The sequence below is a fragment of the Manis pentadactyla genome, chromosome 8, assembly GCF_030020395.1.
Source record: "Manis pentadactyla isolate mManPen7 chromosome 8, mManPen7.hap1, whole genome shotgun sequence".
In the NCBI taxonomy this organism is placed as follows: Eukaryota; Metazoa; Chordata; class Mammalia; order Pholidota; family Manidae; genus Manis; species Manis pentadactyla.
Window position 1 is genome coordinate 9,198,853 of NC_080026.1, and position 18,684 is coordinate 9,217,536.

Consider the following 18,684-nt stretch of genomic DNA (forward strand, 5'->3'; position numbering starts at 1 on the left):
CAGGATAAACACAGCCCCTGCTTACATGGAGCTAACAGTTTTATGGTCTAAATTCATCTCAGCCCAGAGAATAGTCCTCTACTTTGCAGACTCAGAAATATCCTGAAAGTGATTGGATTAATGGATGTAGCTCTTGCTAACAACACCCTTAACACTGATATATGAAACCAGAATAATAATTTCTTATTTATACTGAAAAGGTAACTGTCAAACACACTAACCCCTTGACATGATCTAACCAGAAAGCTGTACGGAATCAGAATAAGAATGAGAAAAAATTCAATTATTTGATGGGCTTGAGCTCTGATGGCCAGATGGGTCAATCTCTAAAGATAGACTTTCTTTCTTAATACGTGTATACAGAGAGATGGGACCTGGAATATCAAGCTTCAGAAAGGCCCCAGAATGCCATCTCTCTTTGATTTCCCTCATTTCCTAAAGAATCTGTAGAAGAAGGGGGCACAAAGATGGTGGTGAAAGAAGTTCCTGAACTCACCTCCTCCAAGGATATACCAAACCTGTAGCTACATACATGCATCATTTCCCTCTGAAAAAGATCTGAAAATCAGATGAACTGCTCTCCACAACAAAGGTTAAAAGGACCATACCAAGATGGATAGGAGAGGCAGAGACATGTTCTTGCAAACCACCCCCTTCCCTGGCTGGACAACTTGCATTAGGGAAGGATCTCACCAGACAGGCACTTTCCCCTGGAGGAGTGAAGGGTTGGTGCCCTACATCAGGCATCTCAGAGCCCTGGAGAGATGAGCCTCCAGAACATCCGGCTTGGAAACCTGATGAAGCTGACATCCAGGGGTCTCAAAGTGCTACAGGAAACATATTCCCCTCTTGGACGGCTAACATGCAATCTTGCTAATCCCAAAACCCATTGAAAAATATAGAAGTTTAAAAAGCTTCTAGACTATATATGAAGGAGATACATTTGCTGATCAGCAGGCATTGACCGGAGGGATGGAGGGCAGACAAAACACTCTCTGGAGATGGAGGTGCTGGTGGATGCCATTATTGCATTCTTAGCATAGCCTGATAGCACAGGTGAGCAGGACAACAGCCCCCTCCCACCGCTTTGCTGGGATGAATGGCAAGTGCAAATAGTCATGGAGTTCTCCTGCTCCCTAGCTAAATCCGCAAATGTGGGCAATTACCATACTTCACTTCCTCCTGGCTTGGGCTGGTGGTCATAGGTAGTCAGGGCATTTCCCACTCACAGCTTAAAGCTGGTGAGCATGCACATAGACAAGGCACTTCCCCACAGCGTTACTGAGCTCTGCAGGCATGTGCAGTCAAGACATTTTCCCACTGAGTTTCTGAAGCTGGAGAGTGTGCCCTGCCTCCTACACTCTCCAGCTGCCTTACTAAAGCCAGTGGGCAAGCAAAATCCACACAGTGGCCACGCCTTGCCTTCCTGGCCCTTGTGGCCAATGGGGCCAGTGTTCCAGAGCTCCATAGGACTGTAACAATTGGAAAGACAGTTCTTGGCAGGTCACCACCACCAGGGCACTGCACAGACATCAGCCTGAAATACAACCTGGGTCTTCCTGTGAACAAGGCCTATTTACTTAGCCTGGAGCTTCAGCCTGAAGGACATACTTCAGGTTTCCCATACACCTGGAGACTACGGAGGTGCTACCTGGGAATGTAAACAGAGAGACACCATCCTTGGTGACCTCTGTAGCCTTGCTACAGCTCTACAAGACTTCCCAGAAAGGAGCTTATACACTCATTTGGAGTCCCAATTTTTGCAACATCACCCAGGGGTCACCTCTGTATCTCTTTGTCTGGAAGCCAGTAGGGATTACAATTGCAGCCCCACAGGACTGCATATATTTGCATACTTTAAAAGCTGCTGCCTGAGGGCCTGGCTTCCAATCAGCCTGAAACTAGGTGCTGAATGAGATTCCTCCCCTTGGATCACTGACAGGTCTTGGCACACCCTCAACAATATCAAGAATAAATCAGTCTGTTTAGACAATCATAAAGGATTAAGAAACAACCAAGAGCTAGGGTAAAACTGAATGAGAAGGATAATCATCTACATAAAACCACTCTTTTAAGACTGAAAGAGGTAGCTATTTCACTTAATACATAGAAACAGAGAGTCAAGCAAAATGAGGAAACAGAGGAATATGTTCCAAACAAAAGAACAAGATAAAAATCTCAGAAAAAGGCCTTAATGGTATGGAGATAAATAATCTATCCGAAAAAGAATTTAAAGTCATGGTCATAAAGATGCTCACTGAACTCAGGAGAAGAAGGGATGAACAGTGAGAATTGGAACAAATGGATAGGAAACATGAGAAGGTACCAAACAGAAATCATAGAACTAAAGAATATAATAACTGACCTGAAAAATACACTAGGCTGGATGAAGTAGAAGAATGGGTCAGTCAGTGCTGGGAGACAAAGCAATGGAACTCACCTAAACGATGCAACAAAAAGAAAAAATAACTAAAAAAAATGAAGATAACTTAAAATACCTCCAAGACAAGATCAAGTGGAATAACATTTGCATTATAGAGAACCCAGAAAGAGAAGAGAAAAGGGCAGCAAACTTATTTAAGGAAATAATGGGTGAAAGCTTTCCTAATCTAGGGAAGGAAACTGATAGCTTGGTGCAGGAAAACCAGGGCGTTCCAAAAAAAGTGAACCCAAATTGAACCACACCAAGACACAGTATAATTAAAGTGTCAAAAGTTAAAGACAAAGACAGAATCTTAAAAACTGAAGGAGAAAGAAAAAAGTTACACATGAGGGAAACCCCAGAAGGCCAACAGCAGATTCCTCAACAGAAACTTTTCAAGTCAGAAGGGAGTAGCATGATATATTCAAAGTACTGAAAGAAAAAGATTTCCAACCAAGAATACTCTACCCAGCAAGGTTATCATTCAGATTTGAAAGAAATAGAGTTTTCCAGACAAGCAAAATCTAAAGGAGTTTATCACTAATAAACTGGTCATGCAAGAAATACTAAAGGGATTTCTTTAAGCTGTAAAGAAATGGCACTAATTGGTAATAAAAAACAAAAAAAAGTAAACATCTCACTGCAAAAGGTAAATATATGGTAAAGGTAGTAGATCAATCACTTATAAAGCCATTAAAAAGGTTAACAGACAAAACTGGTAAAATTAAATAAAACTACAATAATTAGCTAAAATAAGAAGATGCAGAAAGTGATATTAAAAACAAAAAATGTGGTCAGGGAAGTAAAAATGTACAGTTTTGCAATGTGTCCAAGTTTGAATTACTATCAATTTAAAACGGACTATTATATACAGAGCATGCTTCATGGCAACCACAAAGCAAAAACTTACAGTAAACACACAGAAGAAAATGAGAGAGAATCTAAATAAAACATTAAAGAAAGTCATTAAAACACAAGGGAAGAGAGAAAGAAATGAAAAAAAGGAGCAGAGAATAACTAGAAAAATAGCCAGAAAACAATTAACAAAGTGGCAATAAGTACATGCCAATGAATAATTACTTTAAATGTAAATGGACTAAATTCTCCAATCAAAAGACACAGACTGGCTGAATAGATTTAAAAAAGAAGATGTATCTATATACTGCCTACAAGAGACTCATTTCAAGTAAGGATGTGCACAGACCAAAAGTCAAGGGATAAGGAAAAAAATTACATGCATATTGGAAATGAAAAGAAAGCTGGTATAGCTATATTCATATCAGAGAAAACAGACTTTAAAACTAAGATTGTAATAAAAGACAAAGGGGGTACTACATAATGATAAATGGGTCAATCCAGCAAGAAGATATTAATAACATTTATAAATATATATGCACCCAACATAGGAGCACTAAAATATATAAAGCTAATATTAACAGACCTAAAGGGAGAAATTGACAGCAATATACTAATAATAGAGGATTTTTTAACACCTTTCTTACATCTATGGATAGATTATCCAGATAAAAGTAATAAGGAAAATTGGCCTCAAACAATACATTAGGACAGATAGACTTAATAGATATATACAGTACATTCCATCCAAAGGCAGCAGAGTTCACATTCTTCTCAAGTACACATGGAACATTCTCCAGGATAGAGCATGTTAGGCCACAAAACAAGTCTCATTAAATTCAAGAAGACTGAAATCTTACAAGTGCCTTTTGAACCAATAACATGAAACTATAAAGCAATTAGAAGAAAACTGGAAAGCCTAAAAATATGTGGAGATTAAAGAACATGTTCCTGAACAACTACTGGATCACAGAAGAAATCAAAGGAAAGATTAAAAAAATATTTACAGACAGATGAATACAGAAATGTGACATATCAAAATCTATGGGATGCAACAAAAGTAGTTCCAAGAAGTTCAAAGTAATATAGACTTATCTCAAGAAACAAGAGACACCTCAAATAATCAACTTTACACCTAAAGGATCTAGAAAAAAGAAAAAAAATGAAGCCCAAAGTTAGTAAAAAGAAAGAGTAAAGATCAGAGTGGAAATAAATGAGAGAGAGACCTAAAAGATAAAAAAGATCAGTGAAACTAAGAACTAGTTCTTTGAAGTACATAAAATTGACAACCTTTAGCTAGACTTACCAAGAAAAAAAAAAAAAAAGAGAGAGGGTTCAAATAAATTAAATCAGAAATGAGAGAGAAATTACAAGTGATACCATAAAATACAAAGGATTATAAGAGACAACTATGAGGAATTTTATGCCACAAATTGGACAACCTAGAATAAGTGGATAAATTATGTCACAGATGCAAGAGTACTTACAAACTGGAAGAAGAATATATAAAAACAAATCCCCATGTATGTACATCATAATAAAATTGCTGAAAACCAAGAAAAGTGACTACCTTAAGAGACAGGGGGTTGGATAGGAATCAAATTACTTTTGAAATAAATGACAATTAGTTAGAGTTGATTTGTCAGTATAAACAATTAAACCAGAATAATGGAAGGATATATTCAAAGTGTTGAAAGAGAGTAGTACCAACCAAGAATTCTATAGCCAACAAAACATCCTCCAAATATGATAAGCAGAAAGAAAAGGCATTTATGAAACCCCACAGCTAACATCATACTTAAAACTGAAAGATTGAATATTCCCACTTTAAGATAAGAACAAGACAAGAATATCTGTTCTCATTACTATTCAACATTGTATTGGAGGTTCTTGCCAGTGGCAAAAAACTATTAGAATTAAAAAGTGAGTTCAGCAAGGTTGCAGGATATAAGATCAATATAGAAAAATCAATTTTATTTATATAAACTAGGAATGAACAATTCAAAATGAAATTAAGAAAACAATTTCACTTATGTTAGCATCACAAAGATAGAGTACTTAGTAATAAGTTTAAGCAAAGTAGTACAACATTTATAATCTAAAAATACAGAACATTTTTGATAGGAGATAAAGAAGATCTAAGTGAATGGAAAGATATTCCATGTTCATGGACTGGAAGACTTACTATTTTTAAGACCATAATACTCCCCAAATTGAACCACATATTCAATGCAATCCTTGTCAACATCTCAGTGGTACTCCTTTATAAAAACTGACAAGCCAATTTTTAAAATTCAAGAGGAAATTCAAGTGCTCCAGAATAGCTATAAAAATCTTTAAAAAGAACAATCTTAAAAAGAAGAGCAAAGTCACAATTCACAATTCAGAACTTACTACAAATATACAATAATAAAAATATTGTACCACTAGCACAAGAAAAAGAGACCAGTGGAATAAAATTGAAAGCCCAGAAATAAAAACTCATATATATAGTCAACTGATTTTTGAACAAGGAAGCGAAGACAATTGAAAAAAAAAAAGTCTTTTCAATAAATGATGCTGGAACAACTGTATATACACATAGAATAAAGCTAGTCTCACATCATATAGAAAAATGTATCATAGACTTAAATGTAAGGACTAAAACTCTAAAACTTTTAGATAAAAGTATAGGATTATATCTTGGTGACCCTGGTCTTCTTAGATATGACATCAAAAGCATATGTATCAAAAGAAAAATATAAATTGGAGTTTGTCAAAATTAAAAACCATGTGATTCAAAGATATCAAAAAATGAAAAGGCAACCCACAAAATAGGAGAAAGTATTCACAGAACATGAATCTTATAACAGACTTGATTCTAGAATATGTAAAGACCTTTTACAAATCAATAATAAAAAGACAAATGACCTTTTAAGAAATGGAGAAAAGTTCTGAACAGACGTATCTCAAAGATTTACAAATGGCCAATAGACACATGAAAAGTTGTTCAACATCATTAGCCATGCGGGAAATGCAAATCAAAACCACAATGAAATACCACTTTGCACCCACTGGAATGGCTATACTCAAAGACAGATAATAAGGAGTGTTAGTCAGAATGTGGAGCAACTGGAACCCTCATACATTGCTGGTATGAAAGTAAAGTGGTGCAAATATTTTAGACAATATTCTGGTAGCTCTTCAAATGATTAAAAATAGTTACTACCATATGACAGTGCAGTTCAAAGGAGAAATGAAAATATGTCCACATAAAAATTTGTACACAAATGTTCATTGTGGCACTATTCACAATAGCCAAAAAGTAGAAAAAAATCCAAATGTCTATCAACTCATGAGTGGATAAAGAAAATGTATATATATTTTGAATGAATAGAACATTATTCCTCAACAAAAAAAGAATGAAGTACTGACACATGCTACAATACATATGAATCTTGAAAACTTGTCCTAAGTGAATAAAGCCAGTGATAAAAAAAACCCACATGTTATGTGAGTCTTTTTATATGAAATATCTAGCAGAAGCAAATCTATGGAGAGAGAAAGTTGATGAGTGGTTGCCTAGGGCTGCATAGTTTGAGGTAAAATGGAAAATGACTGCTAATGGATGTGGGTTTCTTTTGGGATGATGAAAATGTTCTAAAGTTGATTGTTTTGTACAAATCTGTATATATATTAAAGCCATTGAATTGTAAATTCTAAGTGATAAAAAGTATGATAAGGGACCTACATCTCAGTATAGTTGCTATATACAGAAAAAGACATTTTTCCAAGAAACAAAACAGATAATCACCAGCAGACTTATCAGTAGAAGAAATTTAATTGTAAAGTTTGATGGCTTCAGAAAGAATGAAGACCAATAAAGAAAGTAAATATGTGAGTAAAACAAAAGAGTATTACTGTGTGAAACAATATTAATGATACCTTATGGAGATATAATATACATGAACACAGACAGAGATTCATATACAAAACAGCAGAATAGAAGTGAAGAGGAAGTTAAATGGAGATAAAATGTTCTAAGATCCTTGCATGTCTAGAAAGATGGTAAAATTAAATATATTTGGTGAGTCAAGGATATATGTTGTAATTTCTGATATAATCACTAAAAGGATAGTAAAAATGTGCATTACTTCCAAGTTAATAAAGCAGGAAACAGATGGCACACTCAAGCTGGGTACTTTCAAGAGAGTTTAATAGAGGAGTTCTTTATAAAGATGTGAGCAAGTAAAATAATTACAACAAAAGGAGATGGTGCTGAACTCCACTGTGCCAAGAACTGTGATTTGTCTGAGATTTTACTTGGTTTACAAGCTGACAAATTATCTTGCTGTGGTTTCAAGGATGCTGGCAGAAGACACAAGACTCCTGGGTCAGAGACAAAGGACAGGTTGTCACTCATAACAATATTACTGGCAGAGCACCTGTGCAGTTCTCCAGGCCTGAAATTCCCACAGGGTTATATAAAGAGGGTCAGGCCAGACCTGCACACGCAGTAGATTGCACTTCAGGCGAGGAACCATGCAACCTCTTAGAGAGGGGAAAGAAATTAACTATCCTAATGTCATGTTCTTCTTACTGTTTCATCTCCTGATGGTTAACTTCCACTGAACAAAACCAACCAGAAGTTAGAGGGCAAGAAACACTCTGATATCGCCCATAAAGTTGACCTTCCCGGGGCCCACAGCAAGGTGGAGAAGGATGGAAAGTGGGTCCGATGGGACAATGGATAAACAGAGGGGAAATATGGAGTAATACAAAATAATCCAAAAAAAGTAAGAAAGAAGGGGAAAAGGAATACAGAAATGATTAGACAAAAAGATAGCACTAATAGGACAGAGGTTTAACCCCAAAGGTTTAAATGCATCAATTATAAGCTATGGTCATCTGATTGGATAAAAACCAATGAGCAAAATGCTTAATCATATGTCACTTACAAAAGACACCTCTAAAACATGGAGGTAAAGCAATATTGACACTGACAGGACAGAAAAAAGATGTACCATAAAGCATGAGCCAAACTGTATTGATATCAGACAAAGACCTGAAAGCAGAAGAGTTACTAGAGATAAAGGAGGACACGTCAAATGTTAAATGCTTCAATTTACCAAGAAGACCTACTAATTTATAAAATAACATACTAAAGTTAACCTGTAAAAATTCATCCTTACAACATATAAAGCAAAAGAGAATATATAGAGCAAAAATAATTAGAAAAATCCATAATTACAGTGGGAGATTTTCATACATCTCTCAGAAAATGATAGAACAAACAAAAAATTAGTATGAATATAGAAAATCTAAACATGGTTGACATATTTGACCTAGTTGACTTAACAATAAAACCTGCATAAAACACCTTCTTTCCAAGTGCACACATACCATTATAAATATTTGACCATATGCTAGGCCATAAAGGAAGTTTCAACAAATTTCAAAGCACTGAAATCCTACAGAGTACATTCTGTGACAAGGTAATTAACCTATATATTTGAAAAATAATAAAACAAAAAGACAGAAAAATCTCTATCACATTGGTAAATTTAAAATATTTTGAATGGGATACAAATGAAAATACAATTTATTGAACTTCGGGCGTACAGCTAAGACCATACCTGAAAGGAAAAATACGTCTTTAAATGTGAATATCAGAAAATATGAAACACTAAATATCAGTGAGCTATAAACTTAGGGTCAAATATCAATTAGTCAAAAACTCAGGGAGGAAAAAAAGAACAGGAAATAAAACCAAAGAAAGTAGAAGGAGGGAAATAGGAAAAATAAGATTAAAAATAAACACGAGCACACAGACAGTAAGGTCACTCCTAAAACACTTTAAAATTGATAAGTTCTGGTGAATATAACCAGATAAAAATAAGAAGGAACAGATATCCAATGTTAGGACTAAGGAATAGAGCAATATAATAAATCTTCAAGTATTAAAAAGTTAAGAGGAAAATATAATTTTCTGCTAACACATTTGAAAATTTAGATGAAAGAGATAAATTCCTAGACATGCTATTTGTCAAAATCGAGACTGGGAAAAATAAGAATTCAGAAGAGTCCTATTGACTCATTTCTTAAAAACTTTCCCATTAAGAAAACCACAGAGCCAGATAGCTTTACAAGTACACCATACCAACTATTAAGGAACAAATAACAGTAATGTTATATATACTTTTTAAGGAAAGAAAAAAGGGAACACTCCCCACCTCTAATGAGGCCGTCAAAATCCTATACTGACACCTCATAAGAATATTATGAGCAAGGAAAATTATGGGCCAATCTCATTCATTAAATAGATGCAAAAGTTATATACAAAACATTAGCAAGCTTATCAAAAACGTATAAGAATGGCAGGGGTTAGTCTGTGAATGTAAGTTTAGTTTGCCATTTAAAAAAGTCAACGTAATTCATTAATAGAATGAAGGAGGAAAACCGTGTGATCAACTCAGTAGTAGAAAAGCTATTTAATACTATTGAATATCAATTGGCAATAACAATTTTTAGAAAACAAGGAATATGAGGTAGCTTTCCTCCTTTATCTGATAAAGGATATATATGACAAAGATATGATAATAGTATATTTAATATCTGTTCCTCTGAGATCAGGAATATGACTAGATTTTGTACTCTCATCACTCATATTTGACATTGTACTCAAATTCCTAAGCAGTGTAGTAAGGCTAAGAAAAGGTGTAAAAGATAAATTAGAAAGACACAAATAAAACTGTCATTTTTCATAGATAATATGGTCATGTATATAGAAAAACTAAAAATGTCTTCAGTTAAAATATTAGAATTAATTTGTTGAAAATAATTATATGGTTGAAGAGATCAACACAGAGAAATCAGATATTTTTGTCATCACAACAAATGATAAAAATCAAATTTAAAATAAGGTATCAAAAAAAGTGTAAAGATATCAAATATCAAAGAACACATCTAATAATATGTGTGCAAGGCATTTATGCAGAAAACCATTACTGCAACAAATTAAAGATATAATCAAATGGAAAGATACAGAAATTTCATGGATTAAGTATGTTATTTCTAAAAAATACTATTTTTCTCTGAGCTGATTTATAGATTTAATTCAATTGAGTCAAAATTCCAGCAAGCCTTTGTAGAATATGTGAAGTTAATTCTAAAATTAATGAATTGAAGAACAAAATGAAATACCTTGCAGTAATGAATATTAAGACTTTTAATAAATCATAGTAATTAAGGCAATATGATATTGACATAAATATGGATAAGTAAACTAATGGAATAGAAGAGAGAAGCCAGAGAAGACCTGCGGATAGATAAACAATTGAATTATGACAAAGAAATACTGCAAAATAGTGAGGAAGTGATAATTCTTTCAGTGAATGAGGCTGTGAAAATTACCTATTTATATGGGAAAAAAATAAAACAATCTCCATGCCTTCACACAGTAAGGAAAAAAAATCAGCTTTGAGTGGATCACAGATTTAAATGTTAAAGGCAAAACAATATATTTCTTGAGTATATAGGGACAATTTCTAAGCAGGACATGGAAATATAATCATAAAAAGATAAATTTGACTACACCATACATGAGAACTTCTGTTTATCAAAAGATGCCATTGAGAGGTCTAAGATGTAAGACAAACAATGGGAGAATATACTTACAAAACATAACTAACAAAGAGCTGGTAACTGTAATATAAGATCTCCTATAAAAGAATAAGAAAAAGATAGACAACCTGTTATAAAAAAGGGCAGCAGACTTGAACTGGCATTTACCAGAAGAGGTTCTCCAAATGGTAAATTAAATGAGGACATGAAAATGTGCTCATCTTCATTAGTTATCAGAAAAGTCAAATTCCACCATGAGATACTGCTGTATACACACCAGAATGTCTGTTGTGAAAGTTCTAATAATCTCTGAAGTGTCAAGGATACTAAGAACTGGGGAAACTTATGCATTGTTGGTGGTGAAATTGGTGCAATAAATTGAAGAAACTGGCAGTCTCTACAAAAGCTGAACGTATGCCTTCCATGACCTCACAGTGCTCCTCCTGCATATACACCATCCAGAAATGCATGCACGTGTGAACCAAGAGAAGTGTACAAAATACTCACTGCGGTGTTATTAATAATGGTCCAAAGCTGGAAATAGCCGTGATGTTCATCAGTACTAGAATGGATAAATGAATTATTGTATTTACATACAATAAAAGAATTAAAGAACTACAGCTCCTTGTACAAGCATGGAAGAATATCGTAAAAAAATATGTTGAAGGGAACCTAGCCAAGCACAAAATGGTCATAGTGTATGATTCCATTTACATACACAGAACCAGGCAAGCTACCCCGCTGTGCTTAGGGATGGATCCTTACGGTTAAACCATGAGTGGATTACTATGAAAATCTGGGTTGGAGGCAGGTGCTTTTCGAGGACTGACAATATGAATTTCATGACCTAGCATCATCAGTGTTTGCATTGTGATAAGCAAAACTGCCTTGTGATCATGCAATTTTGTTTGCAAACTTTTATGTATGTTATCTTCCCCAATACAAAGGCTTGCAATAATTGATTTGATGAGAAAGGGAGAGAGTAGAGCAAGGAAGACATGCTTTCCTTGAAGAGTAGGTAAGCTAGGGTCTCCCGGGAGAGGTGGAAAGGCAGGTGGAAAGGGGCAAAAAAGGCTCACAGTGAGTGAGGGGCCAGGAGACAAGCTCAAGTCAAAAGCGACAAGCGCTACCCAGAGGAGGACCGCTCTTGGGTACCAAGATACCTGCCTTATTGTTTCAGACATCTTTGTCAGTGATTGAAAGGAAAATCTCCCCTTTTATCTTCCCTTTTGATAAAAAAGAAAGCCTCTGTATTCTCTGAGGCTGTACAAGGACTGATAGTATTCTGCACCTTTTACATTGTGTAGTTCTTTATTTAGAATCATTTTTTTCTAAACCTCTTGGATACAAAATCTAGTTCTTTTGTTGGCTTGATTCAAAAAATGTGAATGAGCTAATTCGAATATTTCTTGGTACTGCTCCTCAGAGTATCTCGGAGTAAATTCAATATTTAACACCAGTCTACAAGACAAAATTATTTAGGTTCCCATTACTCGGAGACTTGTTCTTTCTGTTTTTGCCCCTGCCGACTGCCGGTATTATAATTTTTACCCATGGGGGTTAGAGGAAGAGCATAATGCCTGCAAATGATTATTCCCTGGATTTTCACTAAATGAGAAAATGCCTGGAGAGGGGAATACAATTGAGATCTTGTTCCAACCAGTGAACACTCTTTCTTGAGGTTAACATTTATGCTGGAAAGTGGAGCAGGATACAGTTAGGAAATAGTACGTCCAGTGATTCCAAAGACATATACTTTCCACCTGTCCTTTTTCTCTAACAGAAAAATCCCAGCATGCTCGTGTGTGTGTGTGTGTGTGTGTGTGTGTGTGTGTGTGTGAGAGAGAGAGAGAGAGAGAGAGAGAGAGAGAGAGAGAGAGAGAGAGAGAGAGAGAGAGAGAGAGAAACCCGAGCCATTGCTTCACCCTCCTGGTAGAATGCTCAAACTACACCAATTTCAGAGAGGAGAAATGGCTGCCTGCAAGAGTTTTGGTTGAAAATAGGACGATGTTGTTGAGGAACATGATGATGATGATGATGAAGTTTATTTCTTTATGTCTTTAGTTCAAGTCATCGGCAGATACATACCTGTTACTGAGATGGAATGACCTCAGTGTATCTGTGTGCTTTTACATTAAACTCTCAATACCAGCACAAAGAATCCAGACCATAATTCAGGGAACTGGGTGTGAGTGAGGGTTTTGCCTGGCGGTGAGGCCATCGCACCTCAGTACCTGCTAGCTATCACCACGATTAGTATTACTAATTTTACCCCTCAAGAGAACTAACTACCTTTTCGTCCTGGCTTGGGCACTGCACTGTATGAAGGGTCCTGGACACTATGCCCACAGTGTGGCCCAGGCCAGTTCTGATTTTATTGGGCCTGAATTTTGACACCAGGAAAGTGAAGTACATGCATTCTGCGAGCTCTTTGACTTCAGATTTCCTACACTCATGGAGTCTCCAGGTTTGCTCACTGTCTGACCCAGACGTCAGCACAGGATGGTGCCATGGTGTTTTCATGTTTGCAGGGTGGGGGGTGAGCATGGATATGTGGGAGGGGGCTTCGCTGGTTTCTTCAGGAGGCAGTGTTTGCCTTTCCCCGGGCAGAGGTTGTGGAGGTTAAGAAAACCTGCTGAAACAGATGCCAGGGATAGATGTTACCTAATTTGGTCAAAGAACATGGAGCGTGTAAAACATTTGGAAATCCTCAGCAGTGCACTGGGATGGGGACATGCAGGGGGAGAGTAGAAACAGAGTATCTATCACCTAGGATTTCCGAGTAGAGTTGCTGCTTCTCAGAAGCTTAGAATAATGGAATGACAGCAGTGCCCCCTTATCTATGGAGGATACAGGCCAAGACCCCCAGCGGATGCCTGAAGCTTCTGGATAGTACTGAACCCTATATAGATATAATGTTTATATATATATAAATATATGTAATGTTTTATATATATATATAAGTAATACGTTTTATATATTATAAAATATGTAAAAACATTTAATATATTTAAAGATATATATATAATTTCTACATATACATATGATAAAGTTTAATTTCTAAATTATGCACAATAAGAGATTAAGAACAGTAACAATACAGAACAATTATAAGGATCAGTGCAGTAGAAGTTATGTGAATGTGGTCTGGCTCTCTCGCAAAAATATCTTACTGTTACGTACTCACCCTTCTCGTGATGATGCGAGATGATAAAATGCCTCCTGATGAGATGAAGGCAGGTGAACGGCTGGAGGCACCGTGCTAGGCTACTTCTGCCCTTACACGGATGCCCAGAGGGGGGACGTCCGCTTCCAGACCTTGGTTGGCTATGGGTCACTTAACTCGTCGAAAGCAAAACGGCTAAGAGGGGACTGTTGCATGGTTTCAAGGAGTCTGGGCTTTTGAGGGAATCTTCAGGGTTGGAAGCGTAACTGCACCAATCACTTGTGTCCCTATGTTGCAGAAAGTACTCTACGGCTTTAAGCGCCAATTTCCTTACCTGTAAAATGGGATAAATACCTAATTTAGGAGGCTATTGTAGGGGTGGAATAGGACAAGGCAGAGCGGGGAGTGAGAGCTGATGTTACTAAGATAAAATTAATAGTTTTTCCTAATTCTCAAGACCCCTTCGGGTTCACTCACGCCCAGGAATCCTCGGGGATCTCAGGAGTGCCTTGCACGCCCTGCACGCCCTGCTCGCCCACCCACCCTTTCCCTCTCCCGCGCCGGCGCTGGCTGAGGAACCGGAGGAAGACGCGGCGCGCGGGCCGAGTCCGGGGCACACCTGGCGCCAGGGCCCCGGGCCCCCGGCCTCCCGGCTCGGTGGGCCTGTCATGGCGGCCCGGCCGCAGCTCAGGGGATCCGCAGCTTAGGGTGAATGGAAGGGTGCGGAGGCCAGGCTGCCCTGACGCCCGCCGCCGGGCGCCCCGCGCGGCCGCGCAGCGCACAGCGGACCCGCCTCCGGCGGCGCGGGCAGCCCCGACATCGGGCTCAGCCTCGCGCCGGGCGCCCACCTGGGGAGGCGGCCGCAGGGCCTCGGGCGCCCGCAGCCGAGGCCCCGGCGCCCTCCCCGCCCCCTCCGCGCCGCGCCCGCCCGCCCGCCGGCCGCTCCTCCCCTCTCCCCTCCCTCCCCGCCCGCCCCCGCCCCTCCCCCGCCGCCTCGCCGCCTGCTCCGCCGCGCGTCTCCGCCGCCCGGGCCCGGAGCGCCGGCAGCGAGGCCACCGCACCTGCCGCGCGCCCGGGCCGCCGAGCGGGCCCCCGGCCCCCGCCGCCCGCCCTCCTTCTCCCCCCGGCGCCGGCGCTCCCGGGGCGCCCATGGCCACTTCCCTGCAGGATGGGCAGAGCGCCGCGGGCAGGGCGGCCGCCCGGGACCCGCCGCTGGCCGCCCAGGTGTGCGGCGCGGCCCGGGGCAGGGGCGACGCCCGCGACCTGGCGCCGGCCCCCTGGCTGCACGCGCGGGCGCTCCTGCCCCCGGCGGACGCGACCCGCGGCGGTGCTGCACACAGGTAGGCAGGCTCGGAGGGCGCGGGGGAGTGTCCTGGGCGGGCAGCCGGCGAGGGGGGGAGGAGGCGGTCCTAGGGGGGAGCGTGTGCCCAGAGCCGGGCCAAGTTTGTGAAAGTCTCCGAAGACAATTCCCTTTGAGCCGGCTGCTGCCGCATCGGCAGGACATTGCGATCTCCCAGCGTCGTATAAATAGCATCACCGTTTCATTGAGAGCTCCGGGTCTCTCTCTGCCTCTCACGCCCATCGGTGTGAACTAGGAGGCCAAACCCCAGGCTGATCACCCCCCTTTCCTCTTTATTCGGGGCCTGCATTAAAGTAATAATAATAGTAACAACCCTTTCTATTTTATGTTTTTAAAAAACCAAAGCATAAGTGAGTTCACCTCCCACATAGAGTGTCCCAGCGACCCGGCAGAAGCAAAGAACGGATGACATTTGAGCAGTCTTGCAGCTCAGCAGGAAAAGAATAGAGGCTTTAAAAGGTTTCTCAGTCTCCATAGCATTCAGCACTAAGTGCCTTTAGAGTTCATGATTTTGCACAGACTTCAGCAAAGAGAAAGGTTGCAACAATACACAAATCTATATTCATAGACTTAAATGGTACTTTTTTTTTCCTTCAGATTTTTCAAAGTGCTTCAACTTCATTGAAGTTAAAATTATTCTGCGGTGGACTAGAGTACATTTACACCGGCCAGTTCTCTTCACTTACCTCTTCAACAACACTGCCTTGCAGTTCAGTATCTATAAGCACTTGAAAAATCAACAGACTGTGTGTGGGCAACATTGTGAATGAAATTTGAAGTGAGATGAACCACAGCTATAATTAATAAACCATAACTTCCAAAAGTGATTAGTAAAATAGCATAGGGATGAATTCCCTAAATGTTTATAGACTTTTATCAGTTTAATGGATGCAGAACAATGTCTAACTCCTCCAAATGATGTTTGCATCAATAATTAGATAGTCTCTATTTCAACTTCAGGAAAATTATCAGAAGTGCTAGAAAGGGCGTTTCCGTGCCTGGTGATTACTTTTTTAAAGGCAAAAACCAACCAACCAAACAAAAAAAAAAAAACCCAGAAAAGAATACTATAAAAGATTGATTTATATCAACATTTTATTTTACCCACAGAAAGTACATCATAGAACTTTGCTGCATACTTTATATATAGTATTAGTGTTGTCACAGCATGCTACATCTTGGCCTTCCCTTTTTAATCCTGACAGCAATTACATTTTACATTCTGTTTTATGTAAATTACATCCTGTGTTCTCTTGGTGTAGGAGAAAAGAGAAAGATCTTGATGTTCTGGAAATGCCATCTATTCCAAACCCTTTTCCTGAGCTATGCTGTTCTCCGTTTACATCTGTGTTATCAGCAGGCCTTTTTCCCAAAGCAAATTCAAGGAAAAAGCAGGTATGCATTTAAACATTTTATGATTAAAAAATCTTAGAGTTCTAAATCCATGTAGTCTTTAAGATATTCAGTAACTTAATCTTAACAAAGAATTAGCATGGCCTATTTTAATAACTGTTGACTGACATTTCTTTGACATTATTTCCTTTGGGGCCTTGGTTTTCACAGCTGTATAATAGGAATGTTAAAACCTAGCTATCAGTCTTATGGGACCCATTAAATGAAAGCATATATGTAAAGTACAGTATCTGGGAACTATTATTATTCAGAATAGTTGGGAGAGTTATATGTGATAATAGATTATCAATCTTAGGTTAGAAATTGGGGGTGCAGTGGTATTGAGGTGAGAAGGGGATTGGCTGGATCCTGTAACACCTTTATTCTCTGAAATTTCCAACCTAAGCCAGCCTCATTTATTAAAGTGATACAGTGAATCTGCGGCAAAAGGTAATTGGAGTTTAGGACTCAACATCTCTTCATCATCAGGGAATTCCTGTATTTGGAGACTGCTGGCTACAGGACGCAGTTCCTGTGTAAGTGGTGATCAGAAGATGGACTTTATTTTTATGCTTTCCTTTCTTTTCACGTTTCCAGTTCCGGACTGCCAAGCAAATTAGGTTCCAAGAACCAAGTAACTATGAGGAGATCCATCAATGATTATACATTTTGTGAGGAGAAAAAAAGTCAGTGTATTTTAGGATAATCCCATCTTTTCTTAATAGTTTCCTCCCAATTTTGAATCAGCAAAACAAAGATAGGCTTCATTAGGCAATGTGTACCTCATTCTTGCAAGGAGAGAAGCAATAAATTTAAACAACTGCTTGTAGTGAGGGGAGGGACAATGAACAGAGAGAAGACAGTTGATCATTTCCTCTCATCTGTTATTCCCTTTCCTTTTTTCTCAACTTTTACAACCTGTGGTGGGTTCAGGGTAATGTGGGTTTATAGTTTTAGGAATAAAGGACATACCCTAGGAAATGGATGAATTCTTGATAACATGCAGCAATTATAGAGACATTAGGGAAGCATTACATTGAAAGTTGTGTTGTGATGGAAATCCAGTCCAGCAAGGCATATACACCTTTTTTTTTTTTTTTTGGCTTGGGATGTGTTGAAATTTAATTGGTGCATGTGCCTTTTGGATAAGGACTGGAGAAAGTGGGAGTAGTGTTCCTGGAGCAGAGGTATGTTCTGAATTAGAGTCTTTGATGGGGGAGGCAAGTCCTTAAGTGGGCGGGACTGTAACTGTAGGTGGGAGATGAACAAGGAGGAGACTCTCCCGAGAGCTTTATTATCAGGGTGAGGTTTAAAGTCAGAGCCCACGAAAATTGCCCTGCGGAAATGTCTGGGCTTTTGAAGAGCTTGGATTTGGGATTAGGATATGAGATGGAAGTGTGGATGATAGATTTGCTTGTGTGTCCTGGTGGTGGAAAAAAATTGATCTTGGATTGTTCCTGTGATCCAGAATGGGAGAAGGAAATGTTTTGATAATGAAGTAATAGTCATCTGGAGAATTTAATACATGATTTCTCTATTTATGGAGGGCCTGCTATATTCGTTGCACCATCCTAGGCTCTGAGGCCTTGAGCTAAGCAAAAATGCCACCCAAGGAGGGTTTTACCAGGTGGGCCTTGTTCTGGGCTGGGATTAGTGGTTAGGACTGAACAGAGGAAGGGGAGTAGAGGGAGAGAGGTGTGGGTTTACTTTTTCTTTAATTTCATCAATGAACACGGTGTGTGTGTGTGTTTGTGTGTGTGTGTGTGTGAATATCTGGGTCTAGGAGATGTGTCCACAGGGCGGTGTTTGTTTTGATAAAGAGAATAAGTGTTTTGTGCTTATGTTAATAGAAGGAGAGAAAGAGAAAGGGAGTGGCTGGGTGTGTCC

At 39.0% G+C, this 18,684-nt stretch overlaps 1 protein-coding gene and 1 long non-coding RNA gene across 4 annotated transcripts in view; one reads left to right on the top strand and one right to left on the bottom strand.

Annotated features, from left to right (window-relative positions):
* Positions 1–7,097: 7,097 nt before the first annotated feature.
* Positions 7,098–14,483, bottom strand: LOC130684489 (uncharacterized). Its single transcript, XR_008998764.1, has 3 exons — positions 14,067–14,483; positions 11,387–11,441; positions 7,098–8,892 (listed from the first exon to the last, which is right to left on the bottom strand). It is a non-coding gene; the product is annotated as an uncharacterized LOC130684489 (long non-coding RNA).
* A 569-nt stretch (positions 14,484–15,052) lies between these two features.
* The window catches only part of GRB14 (growth factor receptor bound protein 14), a 104,426-nt gene continuing 100,794 nt past the window's right edge, over positions 15,053–18,684 (top strand). The window contains exons 1-2 of one of the 3 annotated variants that reach the window (XM_036884269.2): positions 15,053–15,385; positions 16,668–16,800. In XM_036884269.2, coding sequence (XP_036740164.2) covers positions 15,195–15,385; positions 16,668–16,800 — 324 coding nt within the window. In that variant the 5' untranslated portion in view covers positions 15,053–15,194. The remainder of the gene's footprint in view (positions 15,386–16,667; positions 16,801–18,684) is intronic. The other 2 variants (XM_036884267.2, XM_036884266.2) reach the window with 2 other exon arrangements.